Here is a 24,042-nt window from a genome sequence, read left to right as displayed (position 1 = left end):
GAAGAGACATCTTTTCTAGCCTGCTGCACCGGTCTATAGAGTTGAAAGAGAAAAATACATACATGCATACATGCATAGGGTCATCTTAATCAGCAGCGTCCAGTCTATATATGCAAATAGTTAAAGGGTCCAGTGCCTTAGCATCTCATTAGCCTTTACAAGGACATGAAGTTGTGTCAATCCAATAAAATACCCGGCTATTTAGAAGTGCAGACTGACAGAATTGATGACATATATGTTTCCAGCAAATAATTGCAGTTAAAATCATATCACTCTTGGCTAACTAATTCCATATACAGTAATGCAGTTTATGCATAAAAGAGCTCTTTGGAATGGAATCTCAGCATCACAAGTAAAGCTGTTAATTACTAACGCATGCTTGCTCTTTCGCTTCTTTAAACCTTGGTTATAAGTATAAGTGAACTATACTGTACTGCACAACAGGAATGCTGTTTTGCGTTATAGAGGCTGGAGCAGTGAGTTATTGTTGCCCTGGATGAAACCTTATCCCGTGAATATGATGGTATTGATTGAATTTCGCCTCAGGTTTTCGAGACTGGGTTCCAAAGGAATTACAGAGGGTCGGCTGTGTGGAGCTCCTGAACACAGTGCAGAGGCGGGTGAGGCCCAAGCTCCATGTGTTCGGAGGCATCCATGAAGGTGAGTGGTAATTAGGTTTTGTAGGCTACTCCTGAAATTTACAAGGAAGGGCAGAAGCCTTTTTGGGTCAAATTGGGGAGGGATATAGAAGAAGAATGAATGTTAACACCAGGCCTGGGGTCATTTTATAATTGCAATTGCAATTACAGCAGAATTGTTTTCTGAAATTGCAATTACAATGCTATTTTGTTAAATTCCGGTTGCAATTATGCTGCAGTAATTAAAATGATAATTAGTCATACTAAAAAGTAACAAACAGCAACACATATTAACATGTTTACTGTATGTATTCTAAATAGCCAAGCACAGCTACACTAAAAGTGGTTGAAAATACAAGAATAATGATGGTATGGCAAATTTAAATAAATTTGTAATTGATCAGTGATATGGTAGAAGTACAGTTACACAGGTGTGCCAAGGTTGCAGATTGCAGTGAATTATGAATTGCTCTGTTTCCATTGCAGTTGACACTGGGCTTGGTTAACACTGCAACAGGTCTTCAGTCAATACGCAGAATGTGATATTTTGTAACATTTGTGTCACACATTGGAATGGGTCCTCTCATTTTGTTTTGTTCCCCTTCCCCTGATAGGTTATGGGATAATGACAGACGGATACACAACATATATAAATGCCTCAACCTGTACAGCCAGTTTTCAGCCAACCAATCCACCAGTCATATTCGACCTCCCAAACCCACAAGGATCCTGAGGCACTAACCGACATCAGGGAGCGGGCAGGTCTAGAAACTACTATTTCTTTCGAACAATAAGTCCTTATGAATCCTACTAAATGTTTCTTTCCAAATTATTTGGTATTTTGTAAACTGCTGGTAATAATTAAAAAAAAAAAAAAAAAAAAAAAAAAAAAAAATGCTGTTGAAAAATGGTTTGGCTCTTAAATGAAGCTTTGTGAATTTGTATACCTGCCATATATATTTTGTTTGCATTTTGCTAGATAAATTGTTAAATGCAGTTGTAATATGTTAACTACCCCTTACAGGACGATTAGGCTTTCATTTGGGGGTAAAGAACACTGACATAAACTAGGTGCACATTGTTAAACATGAATTCCCTGTGTCCTTGTTGAAAAATACACTTTTAAAGTCTTGCTATTTATTTATTGCCGGATGAATCGGAAATGAATTAGAAATTAGCTTGTGTTTTCAAGTAAAACTCAAAGCGCAAAGTTCATATCCAGAAGAATATGGATGATTCATTTGTCTGTACATGGGGATAACCTTAATTATACTAAACCTAGAGTAGCCTTGGAAGCTGAGATGTGTTTTCTGTCGCCACTGTGCTTCTCAATCTATTGTTTGTATTTTGCCGTTCAGCTGTGACCTGATTGCAGTTCTGCAGTTGTTCACAAAATTACAACTTCTTCTGAGTTGCAATTTAAAACCTCCTATTTCTGCTTTTAGTTTTGAGGCATCTGGCATACTTACTGTATAACCTGACAGAAAACAAATTGCTTAAATGCTTTTATATATATATATATATATATATATATATATATTATATATATATAATGTGTGTGTGTGTATATATATCTGTATGTACGTGTGAGTATATATATATATATATATATATATATACGCACACACACGCATAAACAAGGTTTAGTTGTCCTTTTAAATTCTAAATCTTCTTGTATTTGTATTTTAATTCTTTTTTTCTAATTTTGCACTGTGTGTAAATGCAATCTTGCTTGCACAAAAAAAAACTTTGCCACTGTAAATGCTACCGTTTCTTTTCTGACTGAATACTTTGTTTATTGAAATTTAGAAATGCATTTTTTGTTTGTTTTTTGTTTCTTTTAAATTTATTGTGATATTATATATTTAGCCGCCTTTATATGCAAATAAATTGCAAGATTTTTACTTATTACATACCTGTCTTTCTTCTGAACAAAATGTTTGAAACACTGTAAGTTAAGAGGTTACTAGAGGGTGGGGAAAACAAAAAAAAAAACCCTCTGTACATACCACATCAAAATTCTACAAACAGAAGCATGCATTCACATTCACTGAATGCTCTCTTATGACATTTCTGTTCATCTTGTATAACAGATTATCATAGGACATATTAACCAGTGCCAGATTGCAATCATCCTCAGTCTTATGATTCAACCACAGAATAAACTGCTTAGTGTTTGGGGCTAGAGGACTTGCCATTTTCCCATGGCTTAAATCCAGTGTTGTTTTTTAAGCTTTATTTTATCCATGTCAGGTTAAGCTATGCTGTCGTTTGATTCTGTGATCCCTGTGGTTTACATGAGAATGTATTTAGGTTCAGGGAGCCTTTCTTTTTATAGTGGGCAGAGCCAGTTAAATTGCTGGTGCAGATAGGAGTCTAATGGAGATGAGTCAGAATTAGATTGGTTCTCCAGGTCAGACAATATGGAATTGATGCTTGGGTGTCATGCATTACATCGTATAACATTTTCTTTTTAAACTGCTGAAGCTTGAAACATTGTATTTTTTAATCCTCACTTTCTGTCCACATACACACACACACACACACACGTCCAATGACCTTTCATAACAAGCTAACAATTGTCTTCAATGCCAACGTTTACAACAAATATGTTTTCAGGCATATTTTACAGAATTTGTTTTTCTTAAATTGTCATACCAGAAACCTTAAACTGTATCCATCGTTTTTCACCAGAATTTCTATATTATTTATTTATTTATTTTATTTATTTTTGCTTGGAACATTTTTACAAAAATCATTATTTTTGGGGAACATTCTTCAAATTAATTTGTTGGGGCTGGAAAATATATGGGTCCAGAAAAATAACATTTGACCTTTTAAAGTATTGTCTGGGTCCATACCAGAACACAACATGATTCCATTAAAATACAAATGCCAGAATTCAGTTCACTCCACCCATCTATAGATCAAAGGAGCCAAACCAATTAACTTCCCCCAACCACCGATACAAATTATATCCCCAGACCTGTTTAAGCATTATCATAATCCTTAATCATATTAGTATAACCCTAGAAGTCAATATGAAAAAAAGATATTTGTGTGTGTATATATGTGCCTGATCTTCAATGCATTTCAAAATTAATAGAATTACCTGTGGGAGATACAGCAAACATATCCTTCTAAAAAGCCTGAATCCCTGGAACTAAAATATCATGCTACATGCGAAAACCCTGCTAGAATATTAATACTAGCCTTGTTGTATGTTTGCAGAGCACTGTCAAATATCCATGGCTGTCTAGTGATGTGACTAAACCACAGCAGCTGCTGTTTGGTGGGCAGCTTGGAGCCTGGATGAAGTTTAGTCTTGCTCTCTTTATTAGACAGAAAGCTTGCCTCGTATTAAAGAAAGTTTGAACTTTTTACCACTGGCACTCAAAGACATCCAAACATTCCAGCCATGTGTCTCTGAGGTTTCTAGCTGTAAATACACTAAATGGTGCAGGGATTAACCGCATTTAAAGCTACCAGAAACACTGTTTTTTCAAAGGAGCACTTGTACCATTAAAGATGACCCACAATAGCCTCTGTATGCATTTCCAGTGTATTATCTTTTCAAAAATCTTTATGACCTGCAGCCCCCATAGTTTGGGAACCACTGCCCTTGTGGTTATGATTAGAATCCTACTGGTTTATATATCTATGAAACACTCTATTACTATCTAAGATACAATATCCACCAGTGAACCATAGTGCTTTTATAAAAAGAACTATGAAAAAAATACCTCTATTACTGCAAAATACATCAAAGGGAATGCCCTTTTTTGATTTAGGAGATCAAGCCTGTGAATCCATTTTTAAAGACAATGAAATGTAACTGTTTTTTTTTTTTTTTAAAGCAGCAATAGAGTAATGTTACAGAACATGGTTATGAAATGTCCCGGCACTGCAGAATTCTGTTCCGCTTCTTAGTCATGTAACATCCTCAGAAATTATAATGGAACACCCAATGTCAGATTTTCCTATATATATATATATATATTATATTTTTTTATATAATATATAATTTGGTCTGTATTTCTAATTTATCATTTGAATTTCATTAAAAAAAAAATACTGCATAAAAGATTACTGGGTTCTTCCAAAGCTTTGTGCCTCTCTGACAGTTTCTGATGCTCTTCGTGAACAAGGAGGATGTGAAACTGTCCATATAAAGCTTCAGACCTTGATTTCTCAGCCAGATTGTGAAGTCTATTAATTATCCTAGCACAGGAATTAATAGGTGCACTTGACAAGGATGGCTATTACCCTGTGTTGTCCTGACAGCTGCTATTGATATTGGAGATTTGTCAGCTTACCCTTCATGCAGGCTTGATAGCTGTTGTATGCAGTAAAGTCAAGGCTGAGGAGGGGACTGACTTTGATACCTAAATGTCTTTTTGTTATGCTGGCCGTATAAATTCTAGTTAGGACTAATTCAGGTGTTCAAAATCAGTCCAAGATGAACAGATAAGGGAAGCTCCAGACGCTGTGCAAGGTCATAAAATGTCATTTTACATGGGCACCATGGCAGAAGACACTTGCTTGTGGAAAATAGCATGCCGGTATCCATATTCAGAAGGTGTCGAAGTCCTATGAACATGCCAAAGAACTCAGATCAGTAATTCTTCACTGTATCAAGTCTGCATGTAGCAGTGGCTAAAATAACACTTTTTTTTCTATTTTGAAATCCGTTCCACATCCTATATATATGAATGCAGTGATATTATTTTTACACTTCTGCAGTGCGTTTCTGTAAGCCTTTTTAACGGCATTCAAAATGTAATCCAATTGATTTAAAAAAAACTGAATTGGGGAATTAAGACTGAGATAACATGTTGTAAGCTTGAATTCAATTCTTACTGGTTTAAAGGGGACTCTATTATCTCCAGTCTCAGTGTTGAAAAGAAACCTCACATCTTTTTACAAACGTGTGGGTTGTCTAAATGTATAAGTGAATGGCCATTAGAGATTATATTAACATAGAATGTGTTATTGTACAATTTCTAGGCACAATACACATTGGCAAAGGTAACACCTTTGGGGTAGCAGCGTTTTAACATTTTAGTAGCAAAACATGTGTGATGATTTCTATTTTAGACAGTTTTGTTGATTTAATACATTTTATTTCCGAGAATTGCAATTATTGCCTTCAGATTGTTTGAGTTAGGACTGTTTTTCTTTTGCGCTGTCTACAGGACATCCACACTAAAAAAAAAAAAAAAAAAAAAATCTGTAAGATAACACAAATTGACAGAAAAGTGGCTGACAGGGTTGGGTTCAGCCGACTGTTTAGAGTGATAATGTTACATTTCATTAAACAATTTTTCAAATATCTACATTTTTATTCATATTAGCCTAAAAAAAAAAAAAACGATGAACTGAGAATAATTTAAGAGAAGAAAAAATAGTTTATCTTCCATTTATAATCTGCCAAAACACAAGTGCATAGCCTAGTCATTTATGTGCCTGGAGAAAAGTCCATACATCTATATAAAAGTGCTGTGATATATTTCGGTTGCTAGCTTAATGTGCTACTCTGTGCCCTCTGTGTTTTGATTCATCTGAGAGCAGCAATCATGTCGACAGGAGTCATTCTTCAGTTCCCATCAGCAACAGCTTAGGGTCAATTCAAGGTTGTGGCAGGGTCATGAATCTAACACAGTCCCTGATAGAAGAATTTCCCTTCTGCATAACACTGGCAGTAGCAGCTGATACTCTATAGTGGCACTGCACAGCTGAGACAGTGCAATGTGCTGCTTTTTTTTTTTTTTAATGTTCACTTTTTTTGTCATTCACGCTATGAAGGTTTTTAGCCCAAAGTATAAATAACATTGTTTTAATTAAAAATGAAAAAAATTACACATTTGAAAATTGAATAAGATACATTGTTTTGTAAGCGTTGCATTTTGAACAGATACTCGTTTTACCACAATCTTTATACTATACCTAGTACCCTATGTAAAAAAGAAACTGGTCTTTGTTTTGCTTCCCTTGTGCAACGTGCTGTAAGATGCAGAGTGAGATGTATCTCAACTTTTCCAGAGTAGCTCAATCCAGAACGTTGAATGTTATTACTATAGTATACAGAGGACCTTGTATACGTTTCTGTGCCTGTATATATCACACATCATTTCTAAAAGAATGCGCGTTATGTTCAAAACATTACGGTACTAGCTTTCACTGGGAATTTATTTATTTTCATCCAATTCATTCAGCTGTAAATTCAATGTGGCGTCTTGGCTGGGTCCTCCTGGGTGAACAATATGTTTTAAAGGAAGAAAAAACGCAGGTGCACTTATGCAAAGAAATTGAGTTTTACAAGAAAGAAAGGGTTATTTTTGTTTCTCTGGTGCAGCATCTTAAGCATGTGGGTAGCAAACATGTTCAGAAAGGCTTAACAGCACTTGAAACAGAACAATTCTATAGACACACACTGCACCATTCTGCATGGTGGTACTTTTTGCCAAACATGCCTTTTGTGTGTTTTTTGTAATACAAATATTAGCTGCATGTTTTTTGATAAGGTGTACAGATAACAGAAACAGGATATATTATTGTATATGCATAGCACTGTAAAGGGTAAGCTATTTTTGTTATGTTAGTATATGCAATTGCATTGCATCAAAATCTGATTCCCATTAAGCATTCATGCTTTTAATGTGACAATGGATTGTACTTTTAGAGACAACACAGCGCCATCAGGTTCCTACAGAAATGTAATGTTATTATATCATGGCTTTTTGAATACCAGAAATGTTGTCTTCCTACTTTTGGAAGGAGAACGCAGCTTTTCCTGCTCCAGTAGAATTAAACTGTAGTCAAACCATGCACATTACTGAGCAAAACAAATGGAAGGCATACATTCAAAGTACAATTATTGTCTCTTTATTAGCCCTGAAAGGCCGACTTTTCATCCACAATCTGGGGCCTCTGATAAGGGTGTGCAGTCACCTCCAATTGAAGGGTCGATGTTCAGAGACAGACGTTCTACTGGCACTGTAATCTAGAGCATCTGCAATCTATAACTGAAAATAAAATACATTAAAAAATAAGTTACCTGACCTGGAAAACAAACTACAAGTTATTTTGTCATCTCATGTGAATGTTAAAGAAAATGTCATTCTACACACATGACTAGTAAAGTATTGAATTCTTAAAAATGGTACTATATTAAACAGAGACAAACTGTGTGAAGAGTAGAGGTTCTGTTTAAAATGAACGCGTTTCTCTGATAACTATTTAAACATTTTTGTTTTCACTGAAGAGCTGTGAAGCCTTTGTCCCTGGAGACAGTGCCTCGCTTTAAACAGGGACTCACTACAATCAAATGGTGGAAACTCTTCTCTTAGCCGGGAAGAACCAAGATCTTTGAAAAGATCCTAATGCTAATAAGGAAAGAAAATAAATGTTAACGCATTGGTTATATACCAATCTTCTTTGTCCTGGACTCTTTAAAAATAAAGATTATTTTCATTTCAATCCTACTCCTCCCATTAAAAGCTCCAAAACAAAACCAGTTTCTATACCAACTTCATAGCAGCCTATAGGTAAACCAAACTGCTTTATTTACATATCTCTGGTCCGTAACCCTTTGCTCTCCAGCGCTGTTTCTGAACAGCAGTAATTTAAGGCTCCCATGGGAATCCGAGGGCTCCGTGGGTAAATGATCTCCGGGGGGTGGGGGTGACAAGGAAACAATGACCCTTACACCAAGAGCCAAGACCTTACCAGACAGACATCGGAATACACAGCTAGTCTGGAACTTTTATACTCTTTAAAAAGCATTCATAAAACAGGTGCTCCCATCCTCATATGAAATATGCCAGAGTTACAGAGAGCCTCTCTCTTTGCCCCTGGATTCAGTCACTGTCAGGGTCAAAAGCCATTAATAAGGGGGGCGGGTTATGTAACTGCAGTTCAAAGTGATGATCACTACTTCTGCATCTAATTATCTGTCTCTGTCCAGAATACTGGCTAGCGCAGTCTAAAACTAATCATCCCGATCTCACTCCTGTAGTAAAACCCAATTCCATATCGCCTGTCAAGCCTGAGGTGCAGTCTATAAATTAGCCAACATTTGTCTCCAATAAATCATGTTCTATTCAGCACCGTCCCAAAGTGTTTGGATCCAGCTTTTATTAGGGCAAGCCCCATGTGAGAATATTTATTTAGCTCATGCTGAATCTGTGATTTTTTTTTTTTTTTTCTTGTCCAGCTTAAAAGATAAAGTCCTGTTCCACTGCACGGCCAGCATTTTATTTCCCTTTAGTGACCTGAAATCTCAGCACTGTGCTGGAGTCATTACTGAAACCCTTGATGGGAGTCTGTAAAGCCTTGATCAAAAAGAATTCTGTGTCATAAAATGAACACAGCTTTGAACACCCTTAGTACGGTACATGATAAGCCAAGGTACTGAACATCAAATATTAATTATTATTATTAGTAGTAGTAGTAGTAGTAGCAGTAGTAGTATTAGACGTATTATTATTTAAATAGTATGTATCTGTTAATATGCTATCTTTATGTGTTCTATTTATCTTTAGTTTACTTGTGCTTTCGTCTCTTTTCTCAAGCAATTCCACTTTGACCATTACCTCTGTATTCTATCACACCTTGCTTGATCATGCCGATGGTGGACACAGACTGAAGAAGACATGCTGACTGACCTCTGGGTCACAGCTCAGGCCTCAATTCACCAGAGAGGAGACACTCAGCACTTACAATTCCCAGCACAGTGCAGGGGAAGGTCTTGTCCAGTTAGCATCATCGAATGGCTTGCACTTTATATAATGTGGCTGCTGATCTAGTTATATTAAGCATTCATAAACTGACAGGCAGTTCTGTTTGTCAGGGGAGATGAAAGAGATACAGAGATACAGAAATAACTTTTCATGCACTGATCTAAAACATTGTAGCACAAATTCATTGACCAAAATCGGAGAATTGAATGGATACAGTTTTAGTGCATTTCAAGCACGACGATCCCAATATTACAATAAGATGCCCAGGATGAGCCATACAGCTTGAGTGGATTTGAAATGAATGTATTAAATCATTTGTGCATGTTACAAATCATCTGTTTTTTAGTTTTATTAGCCCAATGGGTTAATCATATGCATAAAAGCAATTGCAAGTAAATGCCAGCAACTGGGTTGTATTTCTGATGTACTTGTTAACAGCGAGTATCATGTGACATATTGGGGACTCTACTCACTGTGATTGACTGGACTCTTGAATTATTGAAATTTCAATCCCTTGTACAGAACAACATCTGACATGCTAATAACTTTGTGAGTTAATTTCACTAACAGCTTCTCCTGCTCTTACCTCCAGTCAGTTCTGCTGCATTCAAATCAAGCATTCTCTTACCCAGTGTTGAACATTCTTCACTGCTCTTTGCATTTTTACTCCAGTTGACAGCTGCCAGTGTTTCAGTCTTATTTTTCATGCAATCGTTTTTTAATGGAAGCTTTGTACTGAGTAGAATGGAATGGAATTAGAATGGAAGAATGTTTGGGTTTTTTTTGTTTTGCTTTTATAGCATTTTTTAATTGACAAGTATAATTTACCCCTGTAATAGGTGTGTGGACACACTTACGATTGTAAGTCGCCCTGGATGAGGGCGTCTGCTAAGAAATAAATAATAATGGAGGGTTTTTCTGCCAAGGTCACATTTTTATATAAGCAGGCAAATATAGAAGCGAAAGGTGAATTTGAATTGAAATCAGGGCTTGTAATTGAAGTTCTGCATGCATACTGGAACAGGTTTAAATGTAGCTGTTTATTGATTCACTCTCTTTATACTAGGCATGGCTTTTTATTAAAGAAAGCAGATGTTCAGTAGTGTTAACTAGTAATGGGGATTGACTTTCCACTAATTACACAGACTTTGGCATTAATATACTTTAATGAAAAGTGAACCCTCAGCTCCGATAAAATGTAAACTCCAGATCAATACTGAAGTTTTCTTGTGGCTTGTGAACTCAAAACATAACAAGGCTTTCCCTACTTTATTTAAATGTACCACTACCAAGAAGATCTGCAATTATTTTTCTAGCCTTGAATGTATCTCTCCAGAAGCTGGCTACTTGTCATTGCACTGAGATCATCTTCATATTTAAGAATATTTTTATGGTTCTTCCCTGTCTTCTATCGGATGGCATTCATTGTAGGTGTCTGTTGAATAATGGTGGTTAATGCATTAAGCTACATTATATAAATGCATTTATACCCCTATATAAAACAATTGGACGTATTTTATTCCCTAAATCCAGAGAGCAAGCAAAAGCATAACACTGTGCCCTCATTCTGCATAATTCACACATATATAACACTCCCACATCATATGAGCAATTTTACTATTCTGTGTAAATGGAACCACTTATAATGAGCACACCTATATATATATATATATATATATATATATATATATATATATATATATATATATATATAATGTTCACCATTGTGTAACATACGCTATCATTCCAGGCAGTATTTCATGTTAAAAGCGCATTGATTCAATCATGACAAGTATTTTACCAGTAAGCAACACAAATGTATTTTTATTTTTTATGAACAATCCTGAAGTCTCGTGAAATAGAAACAGCCTTGTGTTTCACTGCAAATGTCTGTATCTATCTTGCCCTGATCATTTCTATTCGTCTTCTGTGTACCTCAATCTATTGATTAGACTGGTCATTATTTTCTATCTTCCAGTGGCTAGTCACATTTGCATGTCATTATTTTAGCCTTATCACAGATTTCAACAGAGAAATAGTTCAGGACTGATGTAGATAAATAACCTGTAGTGGTGTCTTTGTGACTCAATAGTTTGTCCGACATAAAATGAATCAAATAAAGTGTTTGCAGACAGAATATAAAGACAAGCGTTAATAAAAAATGCATTGCTGTTTGAAGTGTTTAGTTTGAGTTTGGACAGTCTTTATTAGTTTCCCAGAGTCTTTTAAACAGTATGATTCGATCCACTTTGTCACCAAAAAATCAGAGTACGCAAAAATGACTGATGCAGATTGCTTGCACCTCCGAGTTAATCTTACTGTCTGATCTCTCCAGTAATGCAACAGACTCCTGTTAAAGGCAAGCGCATCAGTAATCCATACACACGGCAGGAGTGGGCCCCGATTGATTATAAAAATACTGCTACGCAATGGACAGCCCGCCTTTAACCCACCCTGTCAACTGAATTCATAGCCCTGGTCAATTCTGTGGATCAAATGGTCATTTGTTCAACACACATAATCTACTTTGTGGACAAAAAAAAAAAAAACTTAACTACCTAAAACCCTTAATGTCAAAATGGGTTCAGACACTTTTAACGCTGTCTTAATTATCATTAGAATGCTGAATATTTTAGAAGATGTGATCGAATAAGGTGTCTAATCATTTTGCCATAGTATACGTGTCTCATTTGAATGTTGCTGTATATTATACAGCACTGTATACCTGTCAGTAAAGATGCCACACAAGCCAATGGTGTTGCCAGAATTTAAACAAAGACCGTGATAGACACCTAATTCAACAACAGTATGCCTAAATGCTGACAAAATGATAGCATGAAAGAACCGATATAGAACTGAAAGGTCACAATGTGTAGACTAGATCCCCTTGACATGGCACAGTTTTCCAACGGGATGCATAATACTTTACAGACATGTTTGCCAATGGGAGCACAGCGCCAGTGGGAAGCAGTGCATGCAAACACCTTACCGATCTACTTTAAAATGCAAATGTTACTGATGGCACCCCATGGCTGCTCCTTAACTGAACATTCGCAATAACACACAGCGTTGGTGTACCCAAAATGCTTGCTGACTAGAGGGATACAATATGCCAGCTGCTGTAAATCTTTACTCATTTAGACATAAAAACAAAAGCAACGTACATCATCCTCTCCTTTGCCAATCATCGCCCGAGTAGGACAACAGCAATTCTTGAAGATATTTCATTATTTTCTTCATAATCACCGAAGGAACATAATTAAGCTCTATACTGCAGAGGTAACATTTCAATTTAAAGGGAAATAATTCAGCATCTCCAGTATTTGCTTAAGCAGTCCTATTTGTCACCATGTACGTAAATTGCTATCGTAAACGGTGAGACTATACCCTAGACTCGAGCTATAGTCACATTTTCCTCTTTTTCTATCTAATACCTTAGTTTAACCGTGCATGTAAACCTAAACCGTTTGCTGCATATGTTGCAACAATGAGCACACCCATCAAATATAAGACCTGGGAGCTGTCAAATGAATAGAAATAAACGTACAATTTGTCTCTTGACATTAATGTAACACACATTGTAAATTTGTTTTCCAAGCCCTAATGAAATACCTATTGGTGCCCCATACCGTAAATATAAAAGATGAAGCTAGAGGATAACTGTTTCTGATCCTATCCTCGCATCTGCACTTTACAAATTATCCTTTAATTGCATTACCTCCTCTGAAATAGAATTGTAATTGAAAACGAAAAAATGTACATTCCTCTCCCAGGCATGTACTGTTTTTTTTTTTATTTTTATTCAAATGTAACTCTCCCCTATTATGCCATCAAAGGAGGAAAATAAAATCAAGCAAAATTGAAATGTCAATAGCAATTTCTGGCATGCAGGCAGCTTTGGAAAGTGGCTAGCGTCTGGCAGACAAGGCTTTCACTTCGGAGAAAAATCAAACTGCAGAATTAGCATAGCTGGAGAAAGAGGTGGCAAAAGACAGTGAGGCGAGTTCCTCAGGGATGTGTGTCCGTCTTGTGATTGTAGTGTTGAAATATCAGAGGAGCCACAAGCTGTAATTGTTTGATGAATTAGGTTTTCAGTGCGCATTCGGGAACAGATTGGTGGATAAAACTTGAGACTGACAATGCTCATTGCAGTGCAGTTTTTGCCAGTTGTGTTGCATGAACCAAATACAAACGTTATTTTCATTGAAAACCACAAACGATTTGGCAAGGTGGGTTAAGAGCTGGGTTCAAACTTGGCTCAGGTCATAAGGGAAACAAATGAGTGGGCAGACCGAATAGCAGGTGCAGTCCTTCATGGCAGGACAGAGGTTCAGTGTTTGAGCTTTGTGGAATGATCTAATTATGCAAAGGGTATGCAAAATACACAACAGCATCACGTTTTAAAAAAACGGAAATAGCACACGCAGCTGAAGACAGTTAGGAAAATTTGCCAGAGCAGCCCTCTTAATCTCGTCTGCCTGTGAACATATTAGAAGGGGGCTGCACACAGCAAAATCTTATAAAGTGGAACAAGATCTAATAAGGTGTTCAGCCACTTTGCAGTATAGGAGACTGTAGGCTATGGAAAGAGGAATCCCTTTTCCAGTCACCCAGTCCAATCAGGCAGGCGCAGTGTGTCCTGATGTTATAACATTTTTGGAAGGGATCCCAGACAAACGAGTTTTACTCGTTATAAACATTATGGATCATCCCAGCCAATCAGCTTCCTGTTAGAGCGGTCATTATCCCACCAATTGATAACCCTAAAACCATGTTAGCTTAGTGGGCAAGTCAGTTCCTAATGTGGTCCAGTATCAACCACCTCTCCCAATATAATACATTTAAAAACGGCTTAATGTACAAAACCAGCTAGATAATTGACATTCTTTAATGATCTAAACAATAAGAGATCTAAATACTCTTGACATGTATTTTATCCAGCTGGTGATTTATAGAATGTTTTTTTTTTCACATGCAAGAAAAACTCAGTTTTAGAGTGCATTATTAAGATAGAGTGCAGGGATGGAAATAAGACTTATTGCATGGCAATTTCACCCATCCCTGGTTTTACTACCAGCCTGATTAGCCACAGTGTATAGGTAACAAGCTTATGTGTGTCTTTTTAAACTGATAGTAAAACCAGGAATGGATCATACTGTTATGCAATGGAAGTCTCATTTCCATTCCTGGAGTGCCCCCTATCGATTTTCTGTGTCATCCTATCTTTCTAGATTTCTTTCTAGTACTTGTTTTTTGTCATTATTGACATAGTTCTTTTCATTTTTTCCAAAATATTTTTTCAGCAATCTGATGCCTAGATACATCATTGCTTCTAGGTTTTCCTAGATCCTCTGTGGATATCAACTGCATCTACTAATCAACTGCAAGATAGGAACATGACATTTAAGGTTTCACTGTAAAGAATGAAACTGAACCTGTGAAGTTATATAAATAAAATAATAAAACAGGTTCCATCTTGGCATCCAGTGTTCTGTCCTACTGTTCTTTTGAATTTGTAAAGTCATATACAGCTGGTTTCACAGACCCTCAATTAGCACTTATCTCAGACTCTCTAATGTAACATTAGGTACTCAGTCCGACATTAGTACTAACCGGGGACTGTGAAACTAGCTGATTATGTGTTACTAGGATTTTAGGCTTTGATTTTATTGTAGAAGTTTATTGTCCTGCGTAAAATGCTTTTAACTACATTTGCTTATATATAAAAAAGTTATTTTTACCTACAAAAGTAAAAGATTACAGTTACAGCTGATTAATTAGACTGGCTTCATTACTACCATCCAATGTGTAATTGTTAACACTGGTTTGAAATGTTCTAGAATATTGTAACACTACAGTGTTTATATTTCCAGCACATGGAAACTGAACCTGGTTGGTCCCTCTTACAAATCAGCCTTGTAAATTCATCTTTATACCTGCCTCAGGAAATAAGAATTGTAATTGCTGTTAGCATAAGTGGTTGAATTGTTCTAGTGTAACATACGGTATGTAAGCTGAATACTTTCTTGCATATGAAAGCAGCCATACATTAAAAAAAAATCCTAAAAGATATTTGGCTTCAATTTAAAATAACCCATTGCCTGATCCAATGTATTATAATTCAGAAACACAGCTAAAAGCAATGCAGTGAAGAACACACAGTGCTACAGTAGGTCATTTGCCAGTTAATGTCATTGTCAAGAAATGGACCTCCATGTTTACAATGGTGTCTTTTTTCCTTTCATTCTCATTGGGAGACATTTCTTTAACCTGTACCTGCAGAAATCCAGGCAAGGAGCAGCTGAGGCTAGTGTAGCTCTGAGTGCCTACAGAGCCAGGGCCTGGAAGAGGCTGTTACCCACTGTGAGCCCATAGAAACATAACCAAATGCTGGCTTTCACCTGAAACATGGAGAGGATGGTACTACATGTTTCCTCCCTGGAGACAGCAGTGAAGCTCTTCTGAGAACTACAAGCCTGTCCCATCTCCACAGCAGTTAGGACCTCCATTAACAGCCGTCTGTTTCAGGTCAGTATACCACACACACACACCCTATGGGGTCAGGGTTCTCGTTAAATACAGTATATAGAATTGGTTCTGCTTTGAATAGTCCTGTGCAGGCACAGCACAGAGTTCTTTGCATTTATGTTATTATGTGCAAATACAGATGAGATAAAGTTTTCCCTGTGGAATGAGACTGTCAATTGGTCAGAGGTGTGTAGCAGAGAGAAGTGTTGGATGTCAGGCTAAACAATGTAAAACACACACCTTGTTTTAGTAATGCTTAGTATGCTCTTCTGTACATCACCTCACAAACAAACCCATTCTTCTCGCTCTTGCCAAATTAAACACAAATATTGCCACCTACTGCAAAGCAGGAAGCTGAGCTAACAATAGCCATGCTGTGGAACACAATGCAATCCTACAATCAAATACAACGGAGACCTCCTTGGCTCGTTACGTTTCAGGATCTGCATTCAGAACCTGTATTAGAAATCAAATCGTCACTTGAGATGGTTTTGCCTGGTTATTCATTCAAACCGATAGACATTTACTGGGAATACAAAATCGAATTGTCCTGTTCATTCTTCATTATTTTTGAACAGTAAAAAATAAAAATATATAAAATATATCCACACCCAGTTCACGAAAACAAATACAACTGCACCACCTGGTGGCCAGTAGCAGAATTTCAATCTTAAACAGGAGAACAGCAAACTCAACATGTCCACAGTTCTCACCACCTGCAAGGTTAGGCAAGGCTGTTTGCATGCCTTACTTTGTGAAGCCCTCCCCCTGTAAGTAGTTTATTATAAAGGGAGATGTTGGGTATTACACGCTATGTGTTTGACCCAACCCAAGTTTCTTTAGCGAAACTGAATTGGGACTGCTCCTGAATCCACACTGCTTCTGTTATATTAGTGTCATGGAAAGGTAGATCGCCAGGTGCAGCCCCAATGTTTAGTCCCAGCTTTGTTAGTCTTAAGCAACTCAATATAATGTAGTACTGTAATTGTACAGTAAAGCACAGTTAAATGAATTGGTCTTGCATGCAGTACATCAGCTTGACGGTTTATTATATATTAAAATCCCCCAAAGCAGAAGACGCTGTACACCAGGGCCGCTGTCACCTTGGTGATCCACCGCTGGAAGAGAGGAGACCAAGGCTGGCAATTAATGATGCCCACTGGGCACACTTCACTCTGTGCATATTCCAGGTGGATTATCAAGATTTATTCAAGCGATTTTAATGCAGGGGGTAATGCCCAAGTAACACATGCAAAATTAGATACAATAAAAAAAGGGATGTTCTGTCAACACTGCCACCTGCTGGACACAGAAGGACATTTGACATACAAGAATGCTGCCATCTGCTGGTAAATCTGCAGAAACTGGTTCATGTTGTACCTGGTAGAACTACTACAGGTAAAGATTCTATCCCTAAAAGCCACACATCATGAAATACCACATGTAAAATGAGACAAAAGGCACAGTACAAGCATATTACTGTTGAATAGCATTTAATATTTGTTTTCAAAAGATTTCGTTTGTTTGCCAAACAGCTTTTCTGCAGTCATTCATTTAACCACACAGTTAAAGCTCAAGCACATTCACAATAATCCACAGTGGCAATCAAGCAGTGAACAGAGAACAGCAAGCTGCACAAGTCTCAGGTTTAACAGGCTATAGTGAAACACCTTTACATCTGTAGCTAAAAGGATCCTGTAGTTGTATAGTAAAGCACCTTTACATCTGTAAAGAAAGGATCCTCTATGCACTGGCCTTGAGAGTTTAAATATTGAGACTTAGCAGTAGCATCCTTGGATCACCTAGTTATGTTTTAGTATCGCTTTACAACATTTCAGCATCTAACAAGCACAGAATTAGAGCTGTGCTTACAAGCCCTTACTTAGCACGGCCTCGAACACTAAACTATGCAGCAAGCTTTCTTTTGCACGGTTCGTTCACAATTTGAGCTCTTTCTGGACAGCCCAGAGGGTTTCGCTGCTTTTCTTCAGGCGGGTGGTCTCACTTTCTTTCAGTGGCTGTTTCAAGACACCACAGACCCCAGACGAACCCAGCACACAGGGCAGACTCAAGAAAACGTCTTCTTTAATTCCATGCATGCCCTTTAAAAAAATAAATAAATAAATAGCGTACACAAGGAACGGAGAAATTTAATACATTTTAGAGCAACTCCAGTATCACGAGGAAGAGGACAATTTGGATGACCAGATCCAACCTGTCAGTACATTATAAGCCCGGTTTGGTGCATTATTTGTGGGACACATGTCCCTTGCACCTTAAAAGAGTTAACTGTCAGAACTGGGTTGAAATGAGTCACCTAAACAACCTAACTAGGCACCACCTATGGTGGGCAACATTATAAAAATGTGTGTGCAGGGGTGTCTGGGAGGCATAATACTCCCTCGTTTTGGACTAACATTTAAAAATCATAAAATATGAACTAGTCGAGTCTTTATATTTCAGTAAGCAGCAACACAACAAGATTAAAACACTGGCGTTCAAGCCCGCTTGCCATTGCAGAAATATTGAATTGTGTGGAGGACTCCCCTACCTTGATGAGGTAGGATACTGGGTGGACAATCCGGAGGTTCTTCAAGATTGACTGGGCAAGACTAGACACACTCAGCCCAATGGCCCAAGAGGTGTATCCCTTCAACTTGATCACTTCATAAGCACTGTGAAGGACAGAAAACACAAGAATTTATCAATTCAAGCCAATACCCCAGTATGGGGATATTATATTCACCCTAGAGACCCTAATTAGACATCGCAGCTACCTCTTCTAGACATGCAAAGTGATCTGTGTAGCAGAAACATGCAATAAGCATGAACACATAACTGAAGCAATTACCAAAGACTGCAGACTGGTTTTGGTCAGTAATGATCTGGTAATTCTCAGGCCAAAAAGTTTTATTTGCAGCTCCATACCTTTCCACGACTTGCTTGTGAATGTTTTTCCATTCTTCAGGGTCCTTCCCTGTATCCAGGTTAGGGTTCAGAGACTGGAGACTGACTCCAGCCACATTGGTTCCACTCCAGACAGGGACTATTGACAAAACAGAGTTGAAAATCGGAGTTCCTTTCACACCTCACCAAGACTAAACATAACAGAAGATTGATTATTCTCCTGTATTTAACTTGTGTTTATACACATGTCAAACAAAGTGAAAGCTGTATGCACACACACAGAGCTGTGAAAAAAAGAAAAAACAACCTGGATACACGTCTACAGTGTGCTCAAAATTATCACAACAGCAGGCGAGGCTAATCAAACAATCTTTTGGCGACACTGAACCAACCAAAAGAAAAGAAAACTGCGTCTACACCACGCGTACCACTCGAGTCCCCATGTTCCCCGATGATGTAGCCATGGACGCTGGTGGAGTTGATCTTCAGTTTCTCCCCAATCAGGAAGCGGAACCTGGCAGAGTCCAGATTGGTGCCGCTACCCAGGACGCGGTGGCTGGGGAATCCACTCAGCTTCCAAGCCACGTAGGTCAGGATATCCACTACAGCAGCAACAGGAAAGGCAACAGACTTTCAAGAGAAGCCCAGTTTTCACCTACCGTACCTCATTCGTTTAGCAATAAAATTAAACAAACAGGAAGTCTAACCTAAACCAAAGAATTTTATATCTGGAAAGCAGACACCTCTTTAGTCATTAGTGCTCATGCATATTTATCAAAATAGCAAGTTATTTTATATTGTTTACTGGGCTACTTGATCACAATTTCTGATTCATACAATACATAGATCGTAGGGCGATAAAAAAGATGCAGTTATATTTATAATTACTCCAATAGACAACACCACAGTTAAACAATTTGCTTTACATGAAATACCCAGAGGATCTCCTCCGTTCAAAAGACAGTGAAGAGACCCTTTAATGAAAATGATTTCCAATGTGAATTAAATTCTCCCCATTTAACATTTAAGTAATTTGTTTAAATGGCTAAGCTTTACAAAATGATCATCCTCACCTCACTTAAATGGCCGTGTGTTATCGTCACTTACCTGGATTGGAAACAACAAGGAGGATGGCATCTGGGCTGTACTTGGCCAGGTTAGGGATGATGTGCTTAAACACTTCAACATTCCTCTGCACCAGGTTCAGGCGACTCTCCCCTTCCTTTTGACGAACGCCAGCCGTGATGATGCACAACTTGGAATTTGCTGTATCTGAATAGTCTGCAAAATACAAAACACGGACCTTTAAAAGAATCAACCTTAACACCTTCGAGTCTCATCAGCTCAGTAAAGTAAAAGTTTTAGGCCTGGAAAAATGTATTCTCCAACAAAACACACAACAACTGCAAATACAAAAATCTAAAAGAAAAAAAAAAGCACACACAAAACAAGACAACCCAAGGGACTTTAAAATATATTGCCTGTTACTCATACTTTCAAGCACGCTTTCACGTGAAAAGCAGGTTTCATAATAAAACCCTTTCAGTATAGCACATTACAACACGTGCTGTTGTGCTTTAGGGTGATCAAGTTCACTTAAGAAATGTTTTATCCACTCCACGCTTTTCATCTTCCTTGCACTCTGCACTTGCTGTAATTGACCTTGTCTGCACCAGGGGGATGGTGTGCGTAGGAAAGCCTTTACCACCAAGGCATCACGCCATAGATTTGATTTTCCTTTACACTAGACAGATGCCACTTGCAGGTGAAGTACTATGGGACACTATGGTGTGCTTTATACTGCACACAGGTGTGTGCTACAACAGGGAGAACTTAAAACCATTTGTTCTCCCAACACAAATTAGATACTACTATAATTCAAATAGCATTATACTCTGCTTCCACCAATTGATACATATTTTGGTCATAAAGTTCATATATGCAAAAACACTTGAATGCTTGTTTGTAAATGGAAGAGGTGTTTGGGTAAAAAACCTGGAATATTCACATGCCCAGTGGTTAAAGAAAAGGGCTTGTAACCAGGAGGTCCCCGGTTCAAATCCCACCTCAGCCACTGACTCATTGTGTGACCCTGAGCAAGTCACTTCACCTCCTTGTGCTCCGTCTTTCGGGTGAGACGTAGTTGTAAGTGACTCTGCAGCTGATGCATAGTTCACACACCCTAGTCTCTGTAAGTCGCCTTGGATAAAGGCGTCTGCTAAATAAACAAATAATAATAATAAATGCAGTATAAGAGGTTGTGTACGTGTCACAAGACAGTTGAGGTATGGTGAATCACTGACTCAGCTTCCTGGCAAACACCACCCGATTTAACACTAGGCTTGGTTTCCTTTGAGTGTTTTGCAAGGCAAGTTTCTAGGAAACGTGCTTTTTTTTTTTTTATCTATATTTATATCATATCAATGTCAGTGTGTGGACTACTTGCTAGTTGAAACATGTTTTTTCTTCCCTAACGTACCTTTAGCAGCTGTGATAGTAGTCTTAAGAAAGAGGCTGCCATGTTGCAAATCCATAACTTCACCCTTCAGTTTGTCTTCCATCACATCAATCAAAGTAACATCATCAGCTATATTCTACAAAATAAAGATGAACAGAGAGAGTTTTGGACGGCTTGTTTTACTGAGCTTTTCCCATTCACGAGACAGATCATTCCATCACGTTTGAAATGTTGTAGTTAAAGGGCTTGTACTCAGCAGCAATGCATTTATCAATTCTGAAACGCAGTTGGAAGCCACAATACAGCTATTGGACAAAATATGAAGAAACGATCTCAAAATGTGTTGCTGCTATAATAGATACTGGTTATTCATTTGTCATGAATATTGGTATGTACATATACACACACACAGTATACATATATATCCCAGGCTTATATCCAAGTCAATAAACCAAGCACAATAGGGCTATGTACTCAAACACAATTATAGCTTTAACAAAGATATTCTCTAAATTACCTATAAAAATGGCAAATAATGATGTGTAACATACACTCCATTACCCGGGTCAACATAGCCACTTTATGTTCAAGATGCTTGATGGTCCTAGCACGATTATAGAACACAAGTTTGATTATTTTACAAACTTACTGCCTGAAGTATGCTGATCGCACAGGCCATCCCCACCTGTCCCACACCTACAATAGTGACCTTTGACCTGGCCACCGTAGGCGCTCCAGGATTAACTTCCTGGATCAGTTTGTCCTTTACAGTTGCCATGATGTTGCAAATATTTTGCCTGAAAATCTAAAACAAACATAAATAAATAAATAAATAAAATTGTAAATTCACCACGTTGAGTTTTACAGGTGTTGAGCAATATTCTAAAATCTATTTTCTCTTTCTCTTATTAGCACTGGCTCCATTTTCTTTGCTGGATTTCATTTGGTTGTGTACTTCCCTTTAATTTGGAATATACGGAGATTCTATATATATATATATATATATATATATATATATATATATATATATATATATATATAGAGAGAGAGAGAGAGAGAGAGAGAGAGAGAGAGAGAGAGAGAGAGAGAGAGAGAGAAAGATAAACAGGATACAAAATGGGCAACCTCAAATCAGTCTATTTTATTAGCAAATTAAGGGTCTGACACCAACACCCAAATCCTTATTGTATTGACGCATTCATATTTATGTGGTGCCTGATTTATTCACCTCAATTCCAGGCCAGGATGCCACCTAGTCAATTTGATTCGGCTGCAAAGGTAATGAGAGATAGCGGTAGACATTTTATCAGGTAAATGTCTGCCAACACTTTCGCCCTTAAAGCAACATCATCATCATCATCATTATCATTATTATTATTATTATTATTTATTTCTTAGCAGACGGAAATGCAACGGCAGAAAACGTCGAATAATTAATAACGGATACCACAAACGCAATTATATTTCCTAAAACATATACAGAATACACTTACCATAAGTTACAAAAATGTCTAACAGATTTTAAACAATGTATATTTAACGCTGTCGTTTTTAATAAATATACTCACAAGTGTCTTTTTCAGCGATCGCCGATCGGACTACACAGAAAGTAGAGGCAGTGGTTCGGTGTTTTCTTGTCAATGAAAAAACCTAAAGGAACATATTTTGTTTTATGATTCGCAACTACACCACGCCCCAAAAGCTGGTAACTGCGCACCAGTGAACTCCCCAGAGGCATGTATTACACTTTGTGCTGCAGACTAAAGTCCCTCCCAAAAGCTCACATTAAACTAAAAGCAGATTGCGCAAGATCTGTTTTACTTGTTGCTTCATATAGGACGTTTAAAGGTACAGGATCACATTTGAGAGCATAAAAGCGTTCTGGCTTTCACCCAGTTCATCATTAAGTTTGAATGTGCTATTTGTCAGTGTATTTACGCAGGCAGGATACAGACTAGCTGAACTTGCACAAATGCCGATGTTAGTTTCAGGTACGCGGATAAAAACACAGCGCACTGCGCTGCTCGCACATGCCTAAACAACTTCCGCTTAGAAAGCATGGCAGTGTCCATTCAAATCTGTTACGTTCTGCTGTTTTAGGTCTTTTTCGTCATTTTTAATTAATCAGATTTTTCCACCATTAAGAAAATAGTATGCAAATATTTATCATATGTAATCAGGTCGAGCTGACATTCTACCGTGGTCAAACTTAGGTTTCAAGCTAGTTGAATGTCTACAAAATTAATTAAAATTAATTTAATGTCTACAAAACTCATGGCAGGTGGGTGGTTACTGCAATGCCCGTCTGTACTTGGCAGTGTATAGGACCCAGGGGAGTCCTGTGGCAGGCATGCATTCAGCTGCTCCCTGTTGTGCAAACGAATGATCACAGTGAAGTTATCAAAAATGCAAGCTTGAGTTGAGATGCAATCAAGGGTATCGATGAAATATATCCTCGTGAACAAAACAAGAGAAAAAAAAAGTTAATACAATTCATTCCAGCACTAAAGTCGTGATATGCAATATTAAATAAATGTTTTAACACACATGTTTGTTGTATTAGACAGGTATATTATCAACAACAACCACGCAAAGCAAAACAGTTATTGTTTGTTAAACATCATTTTTGCGTATATCTGTGAAAATAATCAAACTGCTTATCTGCCGGGGTTCAGCCAGCATCAACCCTTGGTTAGGTTTTCATGTTGGACCTGTGCCAAATGAACACTGTCGCGGTAATGGAAGAGGGTGCAGTTAGTTGCGTTATATT

The 24,042-nt window shown here is 37.6% G+C and overlaps 2 protein-coding genes across 3 annotated transcripts in view; one reads left to right on the top strand and one right to left on the bottom strand.

Annotated features, from left to right (window-relative positions):
* Window positions 1-2,549, top strand: part of LOC117435149 (metallophosphoesterase MPPED2-like) — a 40,088-nt gene extending 37,539 nt beyond the window's left edge. The window contains exons 6-7 of the mRNA XM_034058138.3: window positions 547-660; window positions 1,253-2,549. Coding sequence (XP_033914029.1) covers window positions 547-660; window positions 1,253-1,371 — 233 coding nt within the window. The 3' untranslated portion in view covers window positions 1,372-2,549. The remainder of the gene's footprint in view (window positions 1-546; window positions 661-1,252) is intronic.
* A 15,290-nt stretch (window positions 2,550-17,839) lies between these two features.
* LOC131701957 (L-lactate dehydrogenase A chain-like) lies at window positions 17,840-23,021 on the bottom strand. 2 transcript variants are annotated; one of them, XM_059003041.1, is made up of 9 exons: window positions 22,841-23,021; window positions 22,501-22,542; window positions 21,922-22,077; window positions 21,294-21,408; window positions 19,922-20,095; window positions 19,243-19,416; window positions 18,836-18,953; window positions 18,459-18,582; window positions 17,840-18,009 (listed from the first exon to the last, which is right to left on the bottom strand). In XM_059003041.1, exons 3-9 carry the CDS (start codon window positions 22,048-22,050, stop codon window positions 17,845-17,847), a joined length of 999 nt encoding a protein of 332 aa, XP_058859024.1. In that variant the 5' UTR covers window positions 22,051-22,077; window positions 22,501-22,542; window positions 22,841-23,021; the 3' UTR covers window positions 17,840-17,844. The 2 variants fall into 2 exon arrangements, with proteins under 2 accessions (XP_058859024.1, XP_058859023.1); XM_059003040.1 differs by lacking the exon at window positions 22,501-22,542 and having other exon boundaries at window positions 22,841-23,020.
* Window positions 23,022-24,042: the final 1,021 nt, after the last annotated feature.

Source organism: Acipenser ruthenus, chromosome 28 (assembly GCF_902713425.1).
Source record: "Acipenser ruthenus chromosome 28, fAciRut3.2 maternal haplotype, whole genome shotgun sequence".
Lineage (NCBI taxonomy): Eukaryota > Metazoa > Chordata > Actinopteri > Acipenseriformes > Acipenseridae > Acipenser > Acipenser ruthenus.
The sequence above is the reverse complement of the archived record's forward strand: the minus strand, read 5'-3'. Positions and strand labels throughout refer to the sequence as shown.

Excerpts from the sequence above, each read along its gene's own strand:
- LOC131701957 (XM_059003041.1), bottom strand. The coding sequence starts at position 22,050 with ATGGCAACTGTAAAGGACAAACTGATCCAGGAAGTTAATCCTGGAGCG. Across the intron at positions 21,409-21,921 it reads CGATCAGCATACTTCAGGCA|AATATAGCTGATGATGTTAC; the intron begins GTAAGTTTGTAA and ends TTTATTTTGTAG. Across the intron at positions 18,010-18,458 it reads CAGTATCCTACCTCATCAAG|GGCATGCATGGAATTAAAGA; the intron begins GTAGGGGAGTCC and ends ATTTTTTTAAAG.